Raw genomic sequence first — 25,247 nt, 5'->3', positions numbered from 1 at the left:
CAAGGAATTTTTCTAGGGGTATAGTTAGTATTTTGACCACACAGGTTTTTTGTAGAATCTAGTGGACTAAGGCCATGAAAATTAATATCAACATTTTTGTCCACTAAATTGTTGCACTTTTTAATTTTCACAAGGGATAAAAGAGAAAAAGCCGCCCAACATTTGTAAAGCAATTTCTCCCGAGTACGGAAATACCCCACATGTGGTCATAAATGGTTTTTTATTAGAAATTAATTAACCCTTTCAGGAATGATCCTTTTTTGCTTTTTCATTTTCCACTCCTCGCCTTCCAAGAGCCATAATGTTGTAATTGTTCTGTCAATAGAGTCATGTGAGGGTTTATTTTTTACAGGAGTTGTTGTAGTTTCTATGGACACAATTTAAAGTACAATGTAATGGGAAACAGAATTTTTGGCGGCATGAGCTGTGGCTTTTATTGGTACCATTTTATGGTACATACAACTTCTTGTTCACTTTTTATTAAAAAATTTGTTAGAGCTAAGGTGACCAAAAAACAGCAATTTTGGCGTTTTAAAGTCTTTTTTTTTTTACGGAGTTCACCGTGCGCAATAAATTCCATTTAACTATATTCTTCAAGTCGGTACAATTATGGCAATACCATATGTATATAGTTTTTTTTATGTTTTGCAGCTTTTGCACAATAAAATCACATTTTTATAAAATTATTTATTTTTTGTGTCACCATATTCTGAGAGCCATAACTTTTTTATTTTTCAGTCAAAAAAGCGGTGTAAAAACTTGTTTTTTTGTGGGACGGATGTTAATTTGTATTGATACTATTTTGGGGTACATGCAACGTTTTGATCACTTTTCATTCTATATCTTGTGAGGGGTTGTGACCCAAAAATATCGATGCTGGCATAGTTTTTCATACATTTTTTGCGGTGTTCACCATGCAGGAAAAATAACATTATAGTTTTATAGTTTGGGTCATTACGAACGCGGTGATACCAAATATGTGTATTTTTTTTTTTTTAACGGTTTCATTTTTTTCCTACAATAAAAGACTTATTATAGGGGGAAAAAAACAACTTATTTTTACACTTTTAGAAACTTTTTTTTTTTTACACTTTCTTTTTTGACCTGCAGCACTGATCGCTGCTGGAATACATTACACTACTTAGTAGTGTAATGTATTCCAACTGTCAGTGTGGCGTCACAGGCTTCCATACATGGCAGAACCAGATGCCGTTGTCTGGCCTCCAGTTGCCATGGCAACCCCCGCGATTGCATGGGGGCTGTCGATGTGCTACAAACCCCCTAAATGCGGCGAATGCAATCGATCGCTGCATTTAAGGGGTTAATTCCCCAAATCAGTGGCGATGAGCCACGGATCGGCAAAACTGGAGTGTCAACTGTCGGGGACAGCTGACCTCCCAGTTCCCGATGCACACTGTCGCCGACAGTGTGCATTGGGAACGACAGTGACTTCCTGTCACTCTGACAGGAAGCCTATCAGTACCAGCCGGAGACCATGGCAGACACGGAGGCCATTGTTTGACCTTCGGTTGCCATGCTAACCATCGGCAAACCCCGCGATTTCAAAGCAGGCTCTGTCGATGTGCTAGAAACCCCTAAAATACGGAGATCGCCGCATTTAAGGGGTTAATTGCAGAAATCAGCCGCAAAGGACCGCTAGCCGGCAAGAGTGGAGTGTCAGCTGTCGGAGATAGCGGACCTCCCCATTCCCGATGCACACTGTCGCCGATGACCTATAGTTACTGAGTGGTGTGAGTAGGATAAAAAAGGATAAATTCCACGTAATGTGCAGACGATGGTGTGCCATTATATAAGTAGTGTAAATAGTTTGATCTGATTAACTACAGAGAAGTAATTATGAGGGAACATTTACACTAAGCAGCGGAAAAAACCCATCATGTATTTTTGTTGTAGTTTTGAAGTGATTGCGGTTTTGTAATAAAAATAGTTCTAGGAAAAGATGTAAAGTTGTACTTGCAGTTTTCAATGCAGTCAAAAATAAAAAAAGGACCACAAGTAGGGCAGGTTGTGGTTTTCTAAAACCATGTATCCCCTGACACATATTGGGGTGGTATTTAGAAGAGGGGTACTATCTAGAAGTCGTAGACATTAGAGATTGTCAGCAGATTAAATGGTAGGATTCACAACCAAGACTATAGGTAGCTTAACTTTGGGTGTCTATTAATTGATTAAAAATATTTTAAAGAATGATCTGCAGAATTAGGAAAACCCGGGATGCCGCAACAAATTGACGTGCTGTGGATTAAAAAAAAACGCACTGCAAATCAATTCATGAACGGTTTTTGGCAGGGGATGCTGCATGTGATTCCGCTTTGTTGCTACTGTATTACACTGCGTATTTTCCGCAATGAAATCTGTTGTAGAAAATTCGAAGTAGTTACGTTATGTGTGGACTTACCCTTATATAGCAAAATAACTGAATTATGGATTCATGAAAAATAGGTCATATCTAATGAAGTGTATTCACATACGCAAGTTTTGGTGCGCTATACCACCGTAAAGTGCATCAGTTAAACCATCTGTCTTCCAGAGAGACCGTATCAAAGGAACAGAACCATGTATTTGGCGCTATGTTCCGGCCCAACAGTGGGTGTATACATCCTCTGGATTGGCCATTATTGTGATATTAGTGAGGGCCTGACCTCTGGGACCCCCGCCGATCAGCAATATTAAAGGGGCTGGCTCACTAGAGCACCATGACTGCTGCAATGTGCATTTAGGCACCGTGGGGCATGCATACATGCTGCTTTGCCAGATACTGCATTCTAAGCCTCATTCAAGAAAATGACCTCTGCTAAATGTTGGGGGTCCTAACGATCAGGTCCCCACTGATCAGCCATGTTTATTCATGGATAACCACTTTAGAAAAACCTATATAAACAGCTCATAAACATTTAGGCTTCATGCACACATCATTGTGGCTGTACGGCAGCAGACGCAGTCCAGTACAGGTCCATACTACGTAGCAATAGAAGACTCCATGTGCCACTGCACAATGCTCTATTGGGTTACGTATGTACAGAGCTATTCACCCCAGAAGCCGTGCTTCTTCAGAACAATATCTCCATGGTACACTATTACGTTTAGTCGTAATAAGGAATGGATCTTAAACAGAGGATAAGTATGAGTAAGACTATATTTCACAGAGACTGTGTCCAGTAAAAGCAGCATGGACCCAAAATATCTAAAAATACTGTAATTCCTCCTTCTTACTATCAACATGCCAGCCTATCCTAGATTCTGATCACATAGGCAGAAATCTCACTGTACCAAGAGCTCCTTAAAATACTTAATCCTGACACTTTTTAAGGTTGTAAATGTAAAGGATTAGCTCAAAGAAAGTAATTTTTGTCCCCACTACTATAAATCCTCCGTCTGAATGAACCATTTGAAGTTATGAAGTATTTAGGGCCCCGGAATGTTTGATACCGCCAACTAAGCTCTTTTATTCCAACAAGTAGCTGTTAAGAATTGTGTAGCGCTGTGTACATGACCTCACAAGAACAAGTGTATTCATCTACATACAAATGTGCTGACCTTTGAGACATACAGAATAAATCTCGTATTTCTAAGACATCAGAAGGACTATGTTATACCAATGATTTCCCATAATGTTCTGTATTTAAATATCAGTTTAACGCCTCATTAACACGACTGTGTGCGTCCATTTTTCACGGACTCGATTGACCCGCTATAGTGAATGGGTCCGTGAAGACTATCGGGTGTCACTCAGATGTCAAAAACTGCTCGAGTGGCACAATGGTCGATTGCAAGAGACCTTAGAATTTGTCTATAAAACTTTTATCAGGATCAGCAGGAAATACATGACTCTGCATACAGGGTGTTAAAGGTCATTTTAGCAGGGAAAAACAAAAAAGGGAAGTATGGGAAAGTGGAATGCCCCTACATCAATACAAGTGAAACATTAAGAGGCTAAAACTCTTAAGCTCTGAAGACTTTTCACATAACGACAACCCCTTTTAAACCCTCGCTGAACAGCTAATATTGCATGGAGAAGTTGTGTCAGGCCACAAATTTCCCTTGCAGTGGCCGTTGCACGACAATGTAGTATTGCATGACAGCCATTCAAATGATTGCTAAATGCTAAAGCAGGAGGCACTCTGTTAGAAGCGCTCTATTCTGGCTAATAGAGGGGGACCGCCATATGTCCTAATGGAAAGGGGTTGTATTTATGTCTATAAGGTACCCTTAGACATTAGGTCAATCTCAGCGGTATTGGGCAGTCTAAGACAACCTCAACCCACTGGGCAAACTCTGGAAAATGGTGATAGACGGTTACATTTTAAGCCCATTGATACGATTTCCCATAAGATAAGCTAGCAAAAAAGTTGTCTCTGTTTTCCCTTCCTACCTTTTACTAATATCAGTGGTCCTTGAATAAACATTTTGTTGGGAACCCAAATGAAGCTCTTGACATCAACACATCACCATATGTCACATTCAGTCAGGGACAAAGGGTTGGTACAGGCACACACACATGCAGACTGTAGAATTACCGGCCCTCCAGATCCCCAATTATGGGATGGGGAGTCTTGAGAGCTGTAATTTCTAATTCAGACCAACCAGTGCACTCGATTCCTTGCATTGTATTGCTCTATAGGTGAGCTATCGACAATAAAATACAGACCAGCATGCATACGTATGACTTTCTTATACAGCTGTATTTGTGGCTTGAGTTCTCTATTTAACCCCTTCACGACTGCCATACGGCTATATACGTTCTAACTGCAGATGGCCAGTGCAGTTAGCACATGTATAGACGTTGAAAGCCTGGAATGGGTTTAATGAGTGCAGTGCTGCACTCTCATGTCTGCCGGGGCTTTGAGAACCCCAGAATTCACCCCCCACAACCCCTGTAGGCAGCACAAAACCCTCTGTAGATCGTGCCACCTAAGCTCCCTACAGCATCGGAATATCCGGCCAGCGCTCTGGCCGAGGATTCCCCCCTAGAGGGAGACCCCACCGTCTCTCCAACCCCGCTGTAGTTGGTGCCCCCTGCAGATATCAACCCCCCGCTGTAGATAGCATCACATCCCCCACTGTAGATAGCGCCACCTGAACTCACTCTAGGAGCGGAATCCCCGGTGCCAGATCGCACTGGCCGGGGATTCCGCTTCGAGAGAGAGCCCCTGACATCACTGTCCATTTGGACAGTGATGTTAGTGTCTCTCGCTATGAGTGGAATCCCCAAACGACACTCTAGCCGGCTTATTCAGAAACTGGAGGAGCCCCTGATGTGACTATCCATATATGGACAGTGACGTCAGCGGCTCTCTCTAGGAGTGGAATCCCCGGTGTCAGATCGCTCTGTGCCGGGGATTCTGCTACTGGAGAAGCCCCTGGTGTCACTATCCATATATGGGCAGTGACGTCAGGAGCTATTCCCGGAGCGGAATCCCTGCTCTGGCAGGGGATTCCGCTTTTAGAGTTAACCCCTGACGTCACTGTCCACTGTTCACTATGTGGGCATTATCTACAGGGAGAACTGTGGCATTATGTGAGCACTGTGGCACTATTTACAGTGGGCACTATTTACAGTGGGCAATGTGGCCCTATCTACAGTGGTATTGCGTCACTATCTACATGGGCACTGTGGTAGTTTCAGGGGGTTGGGACAAAAAACCCTAACGTATAAAATTCATCCATTTTTTTTATTTTTTTTTAACGTCCATGAAAAACGAATGGCAAATGCCGGTTAAAAGCGGTTAGAGGGCCGTGAAACGGATGAAAATTTTGAGAAACAGTGATGCGAAACAGCCATGAAAACAGTTGATTCGTTGTTGACTGCCATTTTTTTCACGGTCGTGTGTATATAGCCCTCTTCACTCTCTCCTCACAGCAATCCAGTGTGACGGAGAGAGAAGAGGACTAATTGTTACAGAGCTCTACAGTGTAGATAGATAGATAGATAGATAGATAGATAGATAGATAGATAGATAGATAGATAGATAGATAGATAGATAGATAGATAGATAGGATTAGATAGATAGAATTAGATAGATAGAAATTACAAAAAAAGTGTTGTTGTTTTTTTTTTTAAAACATTGTGATTTGTCTGCTCATAATAAAAAATTAAAAACACTGAATTAAACTAAATCTAGAAAATGAAAGCCTCATAAGTCTTGTAAAAATAATTGTGATATTCAAAGCAGTTCCATAGATATTATCGTTTAAAGAAGTGCATATAAAAAATGGAAAATTTGACCTGGACACGAGCATCAATGACCCTTGGTCATGAAAGGGTTAATTAATTTAGCTAAAAATAGGTTAAAACTTATTTTCACAAGAAAAAAATAAATCATAGCAGATTTTGTTCGAGATCGGTTTTTGTTTTTACCAAAATGCATATGGGGGGAATATAGACCACAAGCATGTAAAAAAAAAAAGCTCATACATAGATAAATAAACGTATACACAACACAATTTTTGGAGATAAGAAAGATACCACAATGCCCCTATAAAAAAGGAACAAACAGAGGAGATCTTCTATTTTTTTATGGTAGCGCAGAGCACTCCGTGTACAGGAGATCTCATGTCTGATCATTTTCCTGGAGAAGGGTTGCACAACAGGCACATGCGGGCGCATGGAGCCTACCCCTGCCTGCCAGTTGGGCATCACAGTAGTATTGTATAACTTGTGTCTGTTCACATGTATAACTGACAATGCATGGTAAAAAGTATTGCCATTGAACCATTCTTCTTGTTCTCTACAAATTTGAATAAAAATACTTAGGGACATAACTATTCTGTGACCATTATATAGAAGGGTTTGCCTGCCAAAATTTTTGGATTCCATATTGCTCCTATTTCATATATGATTTCCATATAAATACTTCAACTGATTTCTGTTCCTGTATCCTTTACTCTTAAATCATCATACATCCTGTTTATTAGAAGATACTGTAATTTGTGGTGTAGAGCGTACATATTCTGCTCAAATGACACAATCAAAAAAGTTTTGTGACTCATGCATGTATATTAACCGCTTATACGACTGTCCAATTTTCTTTCTGAAGACTGGAATCATTTTATTATTTTGACTCGTTGCATTCCAGCAGTGAATTATTTTTTTTTGCGTCAATTTTGGATATTTACATGCAAGTGTTTAAAGTTACATTATATTATAGTGTAGGGGAATATGCAGAAAGAAGGCCATTTATTTTGAGCTGTAAACCAATCATTATAAATAATGTGATACATTTATTGCACATGTTACAGTTGTGGGGCTATAATACCAAATATGTTTAAATAATTTGTTGTTGTGATGTATAAATTAATAAAGTTATTTTTAAGTGTAAAAAAATGTGTTTATGGGTTTTTGTGATTCTTTAAACTTATTTTTAATCTCAAGTAGATTCTCATTACTGATCTTTAATAATACACTGTAATGTACTGGCATATATCTATTTTTTTTTTAATAAAAAAAACAAACATTTTCGGTAGAGAATTTCCTTAAATACAGTTGTATTTAAAATCTTTTTTATGAGCATATGTTTACAAATGGATGAGATTTGGAGGGTATAGTTGCTATTGTAGTTTTCAAATATTTTTTGCACATATCGAAAAGGATAATGAAAATGATAGGTCTTTCTTGAACCGCCCTTACCTGGTCTCTGATCTTGTTACTTGTTGCTGGTGTCAGGTATTTATGCTCAAGATACCAGGCTCTTTCATTGTAAATCAACTTTGTTCCATAAAGCAGGCAAAACTGAAACATAAAAATAAACTTGTTACGTAAAACGTCAGCTAGTGGCAATAATATTCATAATATGCACTACTCTTTACCCTGCAAATCTATAGGCAAATAATCATGTCCATAGAGAACTGCCATCAGAGTAAAAGAACTGTAGAGAGCTCAACCGTTTCCATTGCTCGTGGACCCAGAATTTCTAGCAACTCTTTTCACTTATAAAAGTATTTTCTTCTCTTTTCAAGTTCAAAAACTTTGAGAGAGCTTTATCTGGAGGGAAATTTACCCCATGCTGTAGCACATAATTTAGGATGTGTCTGTTATGTTACATTTTTGATTGAATCTTATAAAATTCAACAAAACGTCTAAATAAGGAGTGGCCAAACTCACTTTTTTTAACTACCGAATATATTTTTTGAGGAGCCCGACTTAGGTGATCTACCAGGAATAGGCACATGTGGTGTGTGGAGAATGCCCCTTTTTAGATGTCCCAGTGTCCCCAGAAACAGTTAGTTACTGCACCATACATGATCGTGCTGCTCATCCTCTCTGCTCTATAGTGTATTGTGTAATAGACCCACACCAATTTATAGTACTGGCACAGTCCTATATTATTCACACATGAACATTTCACTAGAGCAGAATGATTAGGGTATGTTCACACGCAAACTCAAAAACGTCTGAAAATACAGAGCTGTATAAGGGAAAACAGCTCCTGATTTTCAGACTTTTTTAAGCCACTCGCGATTTTCGCTTCGTTTTTCGGCCGGTTTTGGAGCTGTTTTAAATAGTGTCTATGAAAAACGGCTCCAAAAACGTCCCAAGAAGTGACCTGCACTTCTTCTACGCGGCCGTTTTGAAAAACGGCCGTGTAAAAAAACGGCCCATCGGAACAGAATTCCTCCCATTGCAATCAATGGACTGATGTTTGGAGGCATTCTGCTTATGATTTTTCGGCCGTTTTTCGGGCGTTTAACGCCCGAAAAACAGCCGAAAATAGGACGTGTGAACATACCCTTACAGTGTGTGACTGGGAAAACCGGCCTTCAGACTCGCAAGTGCTGAAAGTTGTTTGTAATGAAAAACATATCAATCTCCCAAAGTCTGATAGGGCCAATGCGTGCACTTTAAGGGGTGAATGTTTATATTGCTAATCGTCTTGTAAATTAGACATCACAGCAGATGTGCAACCTAGGAATATGTAAAAATCAATTAACATATGGAAAGACAATTTTTAAATATATATATATATATATATATATATATATATATATATATGAGAGAGAGGGAGAGGTATCAGACCTACTATACTTTTGTTCTTTTTTTACACAAAAGTATTTAACATTGCATAAATATATTGTACATACAGTTATATACATACTGTGTATTTATACTGCGCAGAAGTGTACACACACACACACACACACACACACACACACACACACACACACACACACACACACACACATCTATGCATTTGCACAATATGTCATTATATATATCAGACATTGACAGTAAGTTTTACAGCGTCCTTCACCATTTCCCTCATCTTCCGTAGAACAATGCATAAAACAGAAATACTTCAATGCCTTTTATCTTAAACGTTTCAACTTGTGCAATATGACATGATCACACAGAGCAGGATTAAAGTGGAGTGATTCACTTCCTTGTGTTTTTTCCCGGCCTGGCAGCAACTAAAAAAAAAAAAAAGTATTTACACAAAGAAATGGCAGCAGGCAGGAGAGCACTTAAGAGTGAGTATATTGGTGAGGGATTAAGCCAAAGCAGATCTGTAGATCACAAAGCGGTGATATGATCACAAATAATCCTAAATAACGTGGAAGTTAAAGGTTTATTGAAGTAAACACCCATTTATTTACAGAATTTATTATTTTTTTATATTATTGGGAAATGCTCTTAAAACCCTTAAGGACGGGCCAAATTTGTCCTTGAGGGCCAGAATAATTTCTGGATTTTTCCTCTATGCATCCCGAAGCTCATAACAGTTATTTTATTGTTAGACGAAGCTATACGAGCCTTTGTTTTTTGTGGGACGAGTTGTACTTTTAGTAGGTGCCCATTTCTTGGTACATTTACATTATTGTTTATTTGATATTATTTTTAGCGTTGATCGAGCTCTGATCTCTGCTATTAGAGCGAGGCTGTGGCTGTGTATTACAGCCGTTGCCCTGATCCTGACCGCGCAGCACCTAGGAAGAACGAGTATGCTCGACCTGATGCGACAACGTCCTGCCAAGCATGCTCGTCATAGGTTGGCAACCAGTTAAAGGGGTTGTCCCAGAATTGACAATTATCACCTACCCACAGGATAGGTGATAATTGTCTGATCACAAGGGGCACCCAAAGTTCACTAGAACGGTGGTTCTTAAACCCCGTTCCTCCTCACTGCTCGACCGCAGTAATGACGACAATGAAAGGAGCGCAGTCCAGCATACCCACTGCTGCTCCATTCAAAATCTTTGAGAAGTACAGAAACAGCCGAGTACAGCGCTCGGTTGTTTACGTAAGTGCAAAAAGACATTGATCCTCCTCACTGTGGGGGGTGCAGTTAGGAAGATCTGGGGGTTTATGACACCATTCTCGCAGTTAGTAGGGATCCCAGTGATCAGACAATTATCACTTCTCCTGTGTGCAGGTGATAATTGTCCATTCTGGGACAACCCCTTTAAGAACAGATTAATGAGTCAAACCAAGTAAAAGGAACCGGAATCAGAGCACAATGGTGCCATTCTTTTTGCAAAAGAATATTGAAAATGTTTTAGTTGACAAGGACAGAACTTGTTGCTTATGGTTCTTATACCTTCTTCCATTTCTAGAGACCCTTTGGACTATAGTATAATAGTATATTGCAATGCAGATCACAGAGCGGGATTTAAATCTGACAGTTCTCTCCTTCATATGAATACTGTTATCCCTGGTGTGTTCTGCTACAAGCTATGTCGTGTATGGTACGGTGTTACTGTAGTGATGAGGCCAGAAATGTAGAGGCCAGTAAGCACGATGACACCTATGTTCTGTTGATTAGTGGGGTTCCGGGGTTCAGACCCCCCACAGAGCACACATTGATTGCCTATCCTAATGTTATATAAGGATAAATCCTGGAAAACCTTGTTAAGAGCAGGTTTACAACAGCATTGGTGTTTCCATTGTTCTGCTACATCAGAGGAGCAAAACAACAAAAATACCGCAAGCACTGGTTCCGTTGTATTGCAGACACCATCGACGCCCGACGGAACCTATTGACTTTAATGGGTTTCCCACTGGTTTCCATCAGGGCGTCCATGATTTTACTAGAAACAATAGCGCAACATGCTGCGCTATTGTTTTCTGTATTTTCGAATCTGTAACGGAGGCCCCTGACAGAGCCTTCAACAACGATGTAAACAGGCCCTAAGCCTGGGTTCACAAACTGCGTTCCTAGTGAATGTTTTACCTTCCCTGTTCAGTGATGAACAGAATTTAATAAATATTGATGAATTTATAAATTTGTCATGAGTTTTAATTTGATCTGTCAGGGAACCTTTTTTTCCAAACTTACTGTGTAGCACACTCCAGTAAAGTAACAACAAAGTCTGTATTCTGTAAATCAAGACTGCACACACTATGTAAACTACAGTTGTTATGGCATCTTCATTGACAGGTTCTAAAAATGAAATATGTGCCGTCCCTGGACAACCCCGTTAAGGGTACATTTATATAGGGCGCTGGTGAAGTATTCGTTTTGTGCGCTACAATAACACAGCAGCCAGATATTACATGTACGTCAGTGGGAAATTTACATTCACACTCCTTAACATTGAAATTCCAACACCAAGAAGGAAAAATTTGAAATTGTGGAAATATTCCATACATCATGATTTATTTAGTATCGAGCTACAGAGCCACACACAGAAATACACGCACTTACACACCTTGGCATGCTATCAATGAGGTTATTAATAGTTATCTGAGGAATTTTATGCCACGCTCAATACACTTGGGCACGCAAATAATCAATATTGGTTACTGTCATCTCCCTTCGCAGTACTGACCACTGAAGACCCAGTTGTGCTCGATGGGAGACAAGTCTGGAGACGCTGCAGGCCATGGTAGCACTTTTAGTCCACGCAGGCTGCTCACAGTAGCACGAGCAACACGTGGCCTGGCGTTGTGCTGTTGAATAACAGCTTCTGGGACACTTTGGAGAAATGGCTGTACCACTGGTTCCATGACCAAATCAATGTAACGCCGAGCTGTAAGTGTACCTGAAATGAAGACTAGAGGGGTCTGGCTACCATACATTATGCCACCCCACACCATAATCCTGGGAGTAGGACCAGTGTGAGGTTCCAGTGTGAAGGTTTCTTCATGGCGTTGCCCACGTGCTCTCCAGACCAATATCCGGCTATGATTGAATATGAGAAAAAAAAAGCAGGACTCATCACTGAAGAGGATAGACCTCCATTCCAGCCCCCATTGTTGTCTTCCCGTGCAACATGATAGCCTTTGAGAGTGGTGGCGTGTGGTCAATGAAACATCTGTAACTGGACGTCTGGCTTGTAGCCCAATGTGGTGCAAACGCTTCTGATGGTTTGTGTTGATACTGGTTGCCGCCCTAGGCTTGAGATGTGACGTTGCGGTCATTCCCGTTCGTTGCTACTTGCCCAAACTCCGGGACACGCAATGTTGAACGGTGCTGAAATCTCGGCCTAGACGCGTAGCGATCTACTGGAGTGATAAACCAAGGTCTCTCAGTTCAAGGATTCTGTCCCTCTCAGTTTGCGACAAGTGGCGATAACTGGCACGTCAAAGAACAAGAGGCATCGCACAATCATCCCACACCACTTGATCCGATTTTTGAGGGTTTATGTGTCTTAAAAAAACTTTGCTTTCAATCTGGCCCTTCCACATGCCACAGATTGGCGCGAAGTGCTTGAAAATGTTATAATTTGCAGATCTTAGCGACACCTGCCACTTCCTTGATTTGCATAACCTTAGGGCTTTCCCTTCTTGGTGTTGCAATTTCAATGTTGGAGTGTATATACAGTGGTTATCGAGATTCTGTTATGTTCACAGCATGTTGCATCCCTGGTGTCATATGACTCCAACTCATAAGAAAACATTTATAAAGCTGTATTCACACACGGTGCGTACTTTCTGCACTGTGATAAATAACTGCAGCAAGCCTTATTGGTGACAGCTTTGACATGGTTTTTCACAGAAACCATTAGAGGAACACTTTCTTTTCTAAAACCACTACCGCAATCACCTGAAAACTGTGGCACAAAAAAAACATAAAAAAACGTTTCAATACTGGTAAATGTGCGCATTAGCAAATACCCTTATTTTTATTACTTTTTATATAGTACAATACTCCTTTAATGCTTGGTTTACACACTGTAAATCATGCAAATGTAATTTTGAATAGCTTATTCTTCAGTTTGTCCACCAAATCGAAGTACAATTAATGTGCAAAGACCTCCAGTCCAACATGTATATTTCCACGAGCACCTGAGGATTGAATGATTTCATTTTTTAACCTGTAGTCCATTGTTTTAGGCCCGGTTTATACTAGACTACATGGTTATAGTCCGTTCCTTTTTGGTGTAAAAAGTCAGAGCGAAACAGACTTTTAAATGGATCCCATTGTATTCAATGGGAATCAGTTTTAAATCAAAAGAAAAAAAATAATACATTTTTTATTAATGATTAATGTATTTTTTTCTCTTTGGGTGGCGGAGGCTATGGTCATTGATGACAATGGTAATCCAAATTAGACCTGTCTGGCTCTGTTGTTACCACAGTCCCTCCTGATAAGTGTGATCAAAGCCCTAACATTTGTGTTCATATATGCACACGTGGCAGATTTGCGGCAGAAATTTCTGCAAATGTCCCATTTATCAGAACAGCACTTGCAGAAATTCAAAGACAAGCTGCAGTAACAATCTAATTTACTTATATGTATGCAACAAATCCTGCCACGCGTGAACATACCCTAATCGATAAAAGCAAAATAATAACATTAATTGTGCAAAAAAAGAAAACCACATGTATTGGTTGATCATTGGCTGTGGCATGTAGTTTCTGGCAGAGCAAAGGAAAAGAGAGCTGGGGAGGTAACCATGAGCAAAACAAAGGAGGCACAGCATGGGCATTGCTGTAGCTGAGATACTCTATTGTGCCAAAATGTTCAGATACTCTTTAGGTACCACTATGGCTGGAAAACCTTATTGCACTGTGTGGCTGTGTATGGCTGTTATGAAACCACTATATGGCACCATTATTGACATATTGCTACTATATGGTAATACATGGCACAATAATGCACTATACTACTTACATTATATGGCAGCACCATATTGGAACTGCTATATTTGTGTTATAAGGCTATGTTCACACAGGGTATTTTGCCGAGTTTTTTGACGCGGAAACCGCGTCGCAAAACTCGGCAAAAACGGCCCGAGAACGCCTCCCATTGATTTCAATGGGAGGCGTCGGCGTCTTTTTCCCGCGAGCAGTAAAACTGCCTCGCGGGAAAAAGAAGCGACATGCCCTATCTTCGGGCGCTTCCGCCTCTGACCTCCCATTGACTTCAATGGGAGGCAGGAGAAAGCGTATTTCTCGCTGTTTTATGCCCGCGGCGCTCAATGGCCGCGGGCGAAAAACGGCGCGATAGTCGCCGCGAAAATCGGCGTGCAGGGAGAGGAATATCTGCCTCAAAGTTCCAAACGGAATTTTGAGGCAGATATTCCTCCCCCAAAATACTCCGTGTGAACATAGCCTAAAGCATCTCTATATTCTGTGGCTGTGAGTTCAGGTCAAGTCACTGTATATTTAGGAGAATTGGTAGGTTATAAAAGAAGTATGCTATGAAAAAAAGAAATTAATTCTAGAAATATGTATATGTTCTGAAAACAACAAACACTATGGAATATTTCTGGTAAAAATACCTTATTATAGTTCACATCTGCCCAGAAGAGCAACACAACTTAGCTCAGAATCAGTACATGCTAAATAAATAAAGCTAAGTATTTACAGAATTACTAAACTTGTTACGTAGATTTAATGTGTAAAAAGATGTTCAGAAGTAGAGCCATTGGTGGACACGAGAATCATATTAGTTTCTACACTGCACGGTAACAGCAGAATGTAACGTAACAGCAAGACTACTGAGAAAATTGGGTGCTTTCATCCGTGGCATGGCACGGAAGGAATAACAAAATGGATTGGATTGGACTGTTAAGTAGTTCCCTATGATCTTCAATGAAATCATCAGGGAAAGTTTTCTGTGGTATGATCTGGAGCAAAAAATCTCAACTTGGCTGGTAATACTGTGTTTCTGTGTCACGATCTGTGGGTATGTGGACCCACTGGGCCGTACCACCGTAGCGGGATAGCAGCTGGCCAAACAGTGTACCAAGCCAATGTGTGTATATATAGTCCAGCACAAAAGTACCTGTAGTAGTTCAGACAGTAGCAATGGCTAGGCTCAGATGGGACCTTCAAAACACACCGGCGGGCACCGCCCAAGTATTGCCACATACCCTGAAAAACTTCAATAGTCCAGACAAAAAACACACATAGGGGTATGTATATGGCAAAACATGGTCTATAGACACTAAATTTATATCTTTTTTTTGTGATATATTCATTGATAACAAATACACCACATGGACATAGTAAAATCATTTTTAAAAAAAAGCAAATACATGCTAAAGCTGGTCTACTGGGGAATGCCACCCTGACAAGTGGCCCAACACAAACAACCCCAGCAATAGACCTACCAAAAGACTCCTCAAATATAATAGTATTGACACGGATAGAAAGAATATTGCTTCAAACCATTATCCTGTGAAGTCATAGAGTGTCCGATTAGAGCAGAAAAAGGTCTGGATGCCCCACGCGTATCGCCACAATGTGGCTTCCTCAGGGGTAATGCTATAATGAGGTGCAAAGTATTGTATATAGGCAATATTAGAATTTTTATTTACAAAAAAATGTGTGCATGGTCACGCACATTTACCTCTCTCTCTCTTTCTCCCAATACGAGCGCCGGTCAGATGAAAAACACGGCGTCCGACAGAGCGCAAAGCACATGCGCTGGAAGCCAGTGCCACGCCTGCATGACGCATGACTGCGCACATCATGGCGCGAGTCAAGTGCGACAGGCTACCCGCGCATGCCCAATGAGACAGGCATGAGAGGGACCGAGTGCAATCGGCGAAAACGCCACACGCCCATGCCAAAAAGTAAATAGAAGTATACACAATAGCCAAAAGGTGTGCCCATATAAAGCCTGATAAATGTAAAACCAAAAATATGTGTAAAAATTATATTAATAAGGATAATTAGTCCATTAAGGATGTGTGATGAAATATGAGGTGACATATATTTTAGAATTTCCTATATTGAAAATAGATACCTACAACCATAAATGATACATATAAATATAAGACATGTGAGAAATTCCCAATAATTGATGGTGCATAAAAAAAACGTAATGAACCAAACCATACGTTTCGTAAACATACACATTCCCTTGCATACTCAGACATACCATGTACACATATACCCATGCGATAAAACAACTATCATGGAAGTTAAAATGGCTCTAAATGCTAAATTCTAGTTGAGATATGCAAATATAATTTCATTTAAAAAAAGGATTTGCGTAGGCGCATGTCACCCACTGCCATCGCACCAGACCGAAACAACTCGCATGAGAGAGATAGAGAGGATGGGCTAAAGACATTATTTGGGGCCGAGAGGCGTACTGCAAAGTAGAGACAGTTATATAATATACATGTATGCATGCACAGAATATAAAAACCGGTGGTAGCTCAGACAGTAGCGATGGTTAGGCTCAGATGGGACCTTGGCAGCAGACACCAGGTGTGGGGTGACACAGCAGGCGTGACCGGTGGCACAACACAACTCCAACTTTCTAAGGCACAGGAACAAAGGTAGCACGGCATACAGGATACAGGTAGCAGGTGCGGGAACACTGGGAACAGGATAACATTTGCAAGACTAACATGGGTAAACACAACAATGCTCAGGAAAAGTGTAAAGGGGCAGGGCCCTTCTTATAGTCCAGGGTGATCACGGGCTAATAGATGATTACTTTCATGTTCGCGTGCTGGCCCTTTAAGGCCGGGCACAAGCGTGCGCGTGCACCCTATGGGACAGAGTAGAACGGAGCGGAAGTGGCCGCTGGCGTCTCCTAGGGAGGAGATGCTGGCCAGCGCTTACAGATCCATGGCTTCGGCCGTCGGGGGGGTGAGTAATCCCGACGATAGGTGGCCGTGGACGCTACACTCTGGAAGAATGTGTTTCCATTTTGAGCCCACCCACTGAAATTTTTAATGTCCTAATTTTAGTAATTTCTAATTTTAGTAATTGCTTTCTGATATACCCTTTCATCCTCCAGGAGTGGTTTTATTTGGATAGATACTGAGGATTTTTTTCCCACAAAAATATGAATGGTTAGATAATTTAGGGAATCATTGTACTAGGACTTGCTCCAAACCATTAACACATGTATTTGATCAGCCAGTCCATATTAACTTCAGATTTGTAAGATGGTAGCAGAGCCCCAGTTTTAAGGTCAGTTTCACATGACTAATATGGGCGCAACATGTGGAGGTCCGGTGGTTCTACTGAACCAAATATAGTTCACTACAGAAACCATTGTCTTCTTCAGATGAGAACATTGGACTGTCTTAGGGCTTGTCCACACGTAGCGGAATTGCTGTGTATTTTCCATCCGGAATTGCGGACTGAAAATAAGCAGCAGAATACAGTAGCAGCAAAGTGAACGAATTACGGGCATATTCTATTGAGAAATCAATTGCAGACAGTGATAGATAAAGAGATGGACCTATTACATTGGATTGAAAAGGCTAAACACACCACGCGCGTTTCGCCGGCATTCCGGCTTCCTCTAGTGGTCTAGGTAATAGGTCCATCTCTTTATCTATCACTGTCTGCAATTGATTTCTCAATAGAATATGCCCGTAATTCGTTCTCACACGCGGCCTCTGCTCCTAGCAAGGTGAGCGGTGTGAGCGTGATACACCGTCTCAACAGACACTGCCAGGTGAATCACTGACCATTGCCTTTGAGTCAGGTCAGCGGCGCATACAATCTGTTTAGCCCGAGTACCTCATCGTGGTGCTGCCTGTCGTCTCTCCCGTCTCTGGCGGTGTGAACGATAAGACACTGTTTCAGTGTCTATTACTCGGCAACGAGCACTTTACACAGAGTGCATGCAATACATTGCACTCGCAATACGGGCTACTGCGCTGCTGGTACAGAGCTCCCATACAACTCATCCCAGAGCAATGAATATATTTATTCAATTCTATTTTATTATATGGGAATAGGAATATATGCAATCCAAAATATTTTGAGTATGATTCACCATAGAACAAATAAATAAGGAGACATTCTCATAAATACACTGTCCACCCTTGTAATCTATACTGACATTCCTATTAGTAATGTTAATGGGTAGCTGATGTAATACTGCCCTTGCAAGACAGTAATATTTGATAGCTAGCAATTTTATGAGGCAAATTGTGTCCTTTATGGTGTAGGATAGGGGGTCATCCGCACTATAATTCAAATCGGACCTGCATTGGACAATTGTAATAATTTATACACAACTTTTAATAAAGTTTATTATTTTATTATTTTCAAAAATATATATATATTTTTTTCAACTGAACCACAATCCTTATCCCTCTTTTCCCTTTCCCGAATCATTATAATTAGTTAATGAGCCTGCATAGGGGAGAACTGCTAAAAAATGCCATATACAAGTCAATATAACGGCCAGAAATAGCGTTATTCCTCATGTACACACGACACTTATTCTGAAAAGTCACCTAAAAAGTTAGGTACGCTTTAACTTGTTACTTTCATGTGGATTAGTAAAGTCAACTTTTACATTAATGGTCTTTCCATCAAACGCATTGTATTTTTAACTTGATCAATAATAAAATATTTTTTTTACATGGGAAATACAATGGCATTTTTTGTAGATGGTCTTTTCACACATCGCAATTAAATTAATGGTTAATGAATTTTCAAAAATTGTGTAAAAAAATGCCATATGACAGCGATCTTTGAAAAGACCCTAAAATCTGCTCAGTTGTCAGCTACAGTCAAGGATGAAGTGACGTGGCCAATTTTAAAATTCAAGAAATGAAATAATGAAAGCCAGCTGATACTCCTGCACCTGCTAAGCGTTTTCTCCACCATACAATCTACTGTTCAGGCACCAATAGAAAGTGCTATTTGAGTGTCCCAATCTGGCTAAACTGGACTAATGCTTCATTGGTTTAAGCCAATTATAAAGTATTTTTACGATGGTACCTAGTTCCCTCTAGCCTGGCCAAGATGTTCCCTGCTTCCTCATCGTTGTGCTTCAGACACTGTGGATGTGTGGGAGATCCTTTACATATATGTTGGGGTTGCCCTAAGGTTCGCCGATTTTGGTGGAGAATCTTTAATATGTTATATTCCATAACTCAGATTAATTTGACTCGGTCTCCGACACAGGCGTTCCTTAATGAGACCGTCCGTGGCTTGTCTAAGGCCTCTCATAAATTTGTATCCTTTCTTTTTCTGGCAGCCAAAATGTCTATAGCTACATCTTGGAAGAGCCCTGTAATTCCTCTTCATCTGGTTAAGACTAAATTGAATTGGATTATGGTGAATGATTGATTACACTGGATGGTCTCAGATAAAGAAGAACTCTTCCTTCAAGTTTGGCAGCCATGGCTCAGATACCTAGGGACGATCTCTTAAAGAAACTCTGTCACCACATTATAAGTGCCCTGTCTCCTATATAAGGAGATAGGCGCTGTAATGTAGGTGACAGTAATGCTTTTTATTTAAAAAAACGATCTTTTTTTCACAACGTTAGGAGCGATTTTGGTTTATGCTAATGAGCTTTCTTAATGCCCAAGTGGGCGTACTTTTACTTTCGACCAAGTGGGCGTTGTACAGAGGAGTGCATGACGCTGACCAATCGGCATCATGCACTCCTCTCCATTCATTTACACTGCACTAGCGATATAGATATATCACTATGTGCAGCCTCATACACAAACCCTAACATTACTACAGTGTCCTGATAATGAATACACATGACCATCTAGCCTGGACATCATGTGTACTCAGAATCCTGACACTTCTGACTCTTTTTTGTGAGATTCCAGCAACGGATACGAAATCTCGCGAGATCACGGAGCTAAACGAGATTTGGTTTCACTTGCCGGAATCTCACAAAAAAAGAGTCAGAAGTGTCAGGATTCTGAGTACACATGACGTCCAGGCTGGATTTCATGTGTATTCATTATCAGGACACTGTAGTAATGTTAGGGCTTGTATATGAGGCTGCACATAGTGATATATCTATATCGCTAGAACACAAAAAGATGAAAACGACCCCAGGTAGTTGGCAGGCACATTAATGAATTGCAGGAGAAGAAAGTGTCGCCCTCAGGCGACCAGCCTAATTTCCCAACTACCCTACAGAAAAATTAAAAGTATATCTTTATTAGCTACTTATAGCAAGACGACAAACATACACAAATTTAAAATTCTCACTGTCAGATGACCGGATAACAATATTTTGCCTGTGGTGCAGGCTTGAAATAGCTACCAATAAGGTACGCATTAGCAAGTGTAGTAAGTTAGATTGTTTAACAATGGTCTACTAAATAGATAACCAAGTGAATCCGGTCAGTGATAGGGTTTAAAAATTAGAAAGCCCCCCCGACATGTTTCGCTACTGAGTAGCGTCCTCAGGGGTACACGGGGCTAATGGCGACGCGGCGAGACGGAAGCTCTTGATATGGGCCAGTAACTGACGTTTAGTGAGGGTGTGTCAGCAGAACAGCCAATCCTGTCAAAGGTAAGATGTCCGTAGCGTGGAGAGGGAAACACAACAAATGAAAAACTATATGAGTTTAACCAATAGCGCAAGGGCTATGGCACAGGCACAGAGGAACAAACTCGGACTTAGTCTGTGTGTGTCACCTAAGTATAGCGGCGCCAGACGGCGCATGCGCAGATATCGTTTACACTGACTCAGAAAAAGAATAGCAAGTTACCATCAGCTAACGACAGAGGCAACGTAGGTGCAACCGACAATCTATGTACATAGAAAAGTTGGTAAGTGAATTATAGAAATAAGTGAAAATAAAGGTATTAACGTAAACAGATGATTTTAAATTTAGTATAATTTAGTAAATTTTTTAATTTATTACCAAGTCGGAAATAAACGAGGCGTGCATGACAAGTGCACGGCTCATTGGCGCATGCGCAAAGCGACTTTGATGTAACTCGGACGAAGGATGACACATATAATGACAAGGGAACAAAAAACCACCCCATCATCACTACGCCACCAGAATGACAGGAAAGCATCAACCTATAATAAGTTAATGCAACAGATCCACCCAGTACGGCATAATAAAAAGGGTCCACATCAAGAGAGATAAGTCCTTTTCATAAATAGAGGAACAGTAAGTACCGTCCCCTATAAAAATAATTCTTAATATGTCGCCATATTGTGTAATACTCGTCATAAGAGTGGATAGAATACACATGTATATAAGACCCCTACACTTAAAGTGTGGGGACAGTGAAATAATCCCCAAAATATTACAATACCTTGGAGAGGATACGGCAGGGAGAAGAACTTCAAAGTAGAGAGTAAATGGAACAGTGTCAATAAAGTATCCACTATATTTTACTGATGATAGAATAGGTCCAGAAAGGCTCATAGGAAGGCACTGAAAGTGAAACCCTCGTTAAGACCCCTAGGAGACATGGTGTTAAGGCGGTAAATCCACCGCGCTTCCTCCTGTAGGAGTCTGCGGTCAAGGTTACCTGCTCTGGGGCCCATTTTAATCTGGGTAACCCCCCAGAATTTAAGCAGCCCTGAATTGCCCCCATGGTACTCGTGGGTATGTCTCGAGAGGGTGGTGTCCTCCTTGAGCCTGATGGTACTTAGATGTCTGGATACACGTCTTCTCAATTCTTGCACTGTTTTTCCCACGTACAATTTGGGACATGGGCATCTAGCAATATAGACAACCCCTTTGCTCTGACAGTTGAGAAACTGTTTGACAGAATAGGTTTTGCCATCGGTCGGGTTAATGAAATCCTTAACAGTGGGCATATATGAACAGAAGGAGCACCTACCGCAGGGATAAAATCCCTTTACTGACGATGTAAGCCATGTAGATGGAGTGCTAGTTATAGTTGAATAATGACTATGTACTAAAAGGTCATGTAAGTTTTTCCCCCTGCGGTAGGTAATGCTAGGACTCTCAGAGATTGCCCCCTCCAAGTCTGGGTCAGCGATAAGTATATCCCAATGCTTCCGTAGAATCTGGGAAACTTGAGGGGAACAAGCATCAAAGGTGCCAATGCAACGAATGGCACTGGATGATCCGGTTTTAGCAACTATAGTTTCCTTATTGGACAGAAGGTCAGTTCTCGGAGCAGCCCTTGCCCTAGCGTAGGCCCTATGCAAACATTTCTTAGGGTATCCTCTTGCTCTAAATTTATGAAACAACTTATCACACTCCAGTTGGAATGATGCTTCACTGGAGCAGTTCCGTTTCGCTCTCAGGTATTGGCCTATAGGTATCCCTTTTTTAAGGGCTGGGGGATGATGACTTTCCCAATGTAAATAGTTATTTGTAGCTGTGGCCTTTCGAAATATGTCAGTTTGGACACCGCCACCAGGATCCAAAGAGATCTTAAGATCAAGGAAATTAATGACATGATCATGTATCTCATAAGTGAATCTCATGCCTATATGATTCGTGTTGAGTATAGACATAAAGTCAGTGAAAGTTTTGACATCCCCATCCCAAAGGATGAGGATGTCATCTAAATATCTACCCCAAAAGGAGATATGTGAAGTGAAAAAAATTAAATCATCGGAAAAAACCATAGTGTCTTCCCACCACCCCAGGAAAAGATTCGCATAAGTGGGTGCACAAGTAGTGCCCATAGCCGTGCCCTTAATTTGATGATAATATACTTTATCAAAAGTGAAATAGTTGTGTGTGAGTAAATAACGTAAAAGTGATAACACAAAGTTGTTATGTTGTAGGAATTGAGTACCTTTAGTGCTCAAATAATATTTTACAGCAGTGAGTCCCAAATCGTGCTGAATATTAGAATACAGTGACTCTACGTCTATACTCGCTATCATTGTAGTGGAGGTGACATTGATCTCATGGATCCTGGTGACGGTGTCCTTAGTATCCTTAAGATATGAGGATAAAGAGGAAACGAAAGGTGACAATATTTCGTTCACATAGAGGCTAATACCTTGGGTCAAGTTATCATTACCCGACACAATGGGTCTCCCAGGGAGAGGAAGAACTGCTTTGTGGACTTTAGGTAATGCGTAAAAAGTTGCTAAGGTGGGAGTAGCATTATAAAGAAATTTGAACTCATCAGTGGTAATGAGGTTATCATTCTTGGCAGTATTAAGGAGATTGTACAATTCAGGTAAGTAGGTAGCCGTGGGGTTACTTTCCAAGATGGCGTAGGTGGTAGTGTCATCCAGTAGTTTATGGACCATACTGACATAGTCAGTACGGTCCATCACCACTATATTGCCCCCCTTATCAGAGGGCTTCAGGACTAAGTTGTCATTTTTACACAGATCATCCAGTGCCATTCTCTCATTGTCACTAAGATTGCCAAAGATCTTAGATCTATCACCCTTCAGTTTTTTAAGATCGTTACAGACCATTCTGACAAAAGTGTCAATATGACTAAATTGAGAGAAGGGGGGAGTTAATTTTGACTTAGGACGTAGTGATGAGAGTGGCCCTACAACATCAGTAACACCAAATTCACTCTCATAGAGGAGGCCTTCCAAGTCCCTCAGGGTGTTAGACTCCAAACGGTCTTGTCGAGCAACATCTGAAACATTGCCCTTAAAATATTTATACAAGGCCAATTTTCTTGCGAATAGGTTTATGTCCTTGACCCATATAAATTCATCGAAACCTGGTGTAGGGGTATAAGAAAGGCCCTTCTTCAGTAGAGTTAACTGATGTGTATTCAGATGACTAGAGGATAAATTGAATATTTGCAACTCTTCGTCCTTTGATAAAAATGTATTTAATGTTAAGGTTTGGTCCCCCAGTTTAGACTGGGTGGGCCTAAAAAAGGAAAAGTAGCTCGGGGGCCGGCGACAGAATTGGCCATGTTGTCCCCAGGGTTCTGACTCAGATTTAAACGTGACTGTATATGACTGATCGGAGTGTTCGTAATATTTGGTATAGATGTTGAGGAGGATGCAGAAGGCATAGACAAAAAGCTGGAAGTAGTAGATGGACATCCTGACGCACGATTAGGGTAATTAGTACTTATTTGTTTAGATGTAGTAAATGTTCGTTTAGGTAGACTAGGTCTACTATTCCTGATTTTGCGTTTCGTGCCCAATCTTAAATTGTCAATATGTCTCGGTTCCTCCGGACCAGAAGTGTCCGATTCTGAGAAATCTGTGTACACAGTAGTACGTTTTGAGGTAGGATATGAGTTAGTTTTATATGTATAAACCTGTCCCAAATCAAAATCCCTCCGGTCACGAATGTACTTCCGGTGTTTCCGCTCCTTAATTTCTCCCTGTAATTTTTCAATATTTTTTTGCAATTTAATTTCAGATATGCTAAATTCAGGGCAAGAATGAAAAACCTGTATATCTTCAATTTCTTTCTCTAATTGAACACTAATCTTACTGTAGTTCTGTCTCTCAAAGTCCAACAAATACTGAAGCATACGTATGGAGCTATCAGTAAGGAGTTCTTCCCAGCCTTTAATAAAGGTAGTATTATCCCTATAAGAATTAGGTGAAATATTGATTCTTAGACCCCTATATACTATTTTTTGTTGTATATAGGTCTCTAAGCTGGCCACTTCCCAACAGGATCGTACGTATTTTTGATATGTTTTTTGAAGATCCCTAAAGGCTGTTGATACATCAAATTGGTGCAATGGGATGTTCTCAACGGAGAAAACGATGGCAGCATCAGCCGACAGTGTCTCTATATTAGGTCTTTTAGACAAAAACCCTGCCATATCAAAACGAATACACAAATCGCTCAGTAAGTTGTTCCAGTTAGGAACGGGGTCATATAACGGGTAATTAACCCAGCATTATAGAACACAAAAAGATGAAAACGACCCCAGGTAGTTGGCAGGCACATTAATGAATTGCAGGAGAAGAAAGTGTCGCCCTCAGGCGACCAGCCTAATTTCCCAACTACCCTACAGAAAAATTAAAAGTATATCTTTATTAGCTACTTATAGCAAGACGACAAACATACACAAATTTAAAATTCTCACTGTCAGATGACCGGATAACAATATTTTGCCTGTGGTGCAGGCTTGAAATAGCTACCAATAAGGTACGCATTAGCAAGTGTAGTAAGTTAGATTGTTTAACAATGGTCTACTAAATAGATAA

The 25,247-nt window shown here is 40.6% G+C and overlaps 1 protein-coding gene across 1 annotated transcript in view; it reads right to left on the bottom strand.

The window, feature by feature from the left end:
• ACOXL (acyl-CoA oxidase like) overlaps positions 1 to 25,247 on the bottom strand; it is a 424,164-nt gene that overhangs the window by 46,302 nt on the left and 352,615 nt on the right. The window contains exon 18 of the mRNA XM_075864464.1: positions 7,649 to 7,750. Within this exon, the coding sequence (XP_075720579.1) occupies positions 7,649 to 7,750 (102 nt within the window). The remainder of the gene's footprint in view (positions 1 to 7,648; positions 7,751 to 25,247) is intronic.

Source organism: Rhinoderma darwinii, chromosome 4 (genome assembly GCF_050947455.1).
Source record: "Rhinoderma darwinii isolate aRhiDar2 chromosome 4, aRhiDar2.hap1, whole genome shotgun sequence".
NCBI lineage: Eukaryota > Metazoa > Chordata > Amphibia > Anura > Rhinodermatidae > Rhinoderma > Rhinoderma darwinii.
Note: the sequence above shows the minus strand (reverse complement) of the source record. Positions and strands in the feature narration are given on the sequence as shown.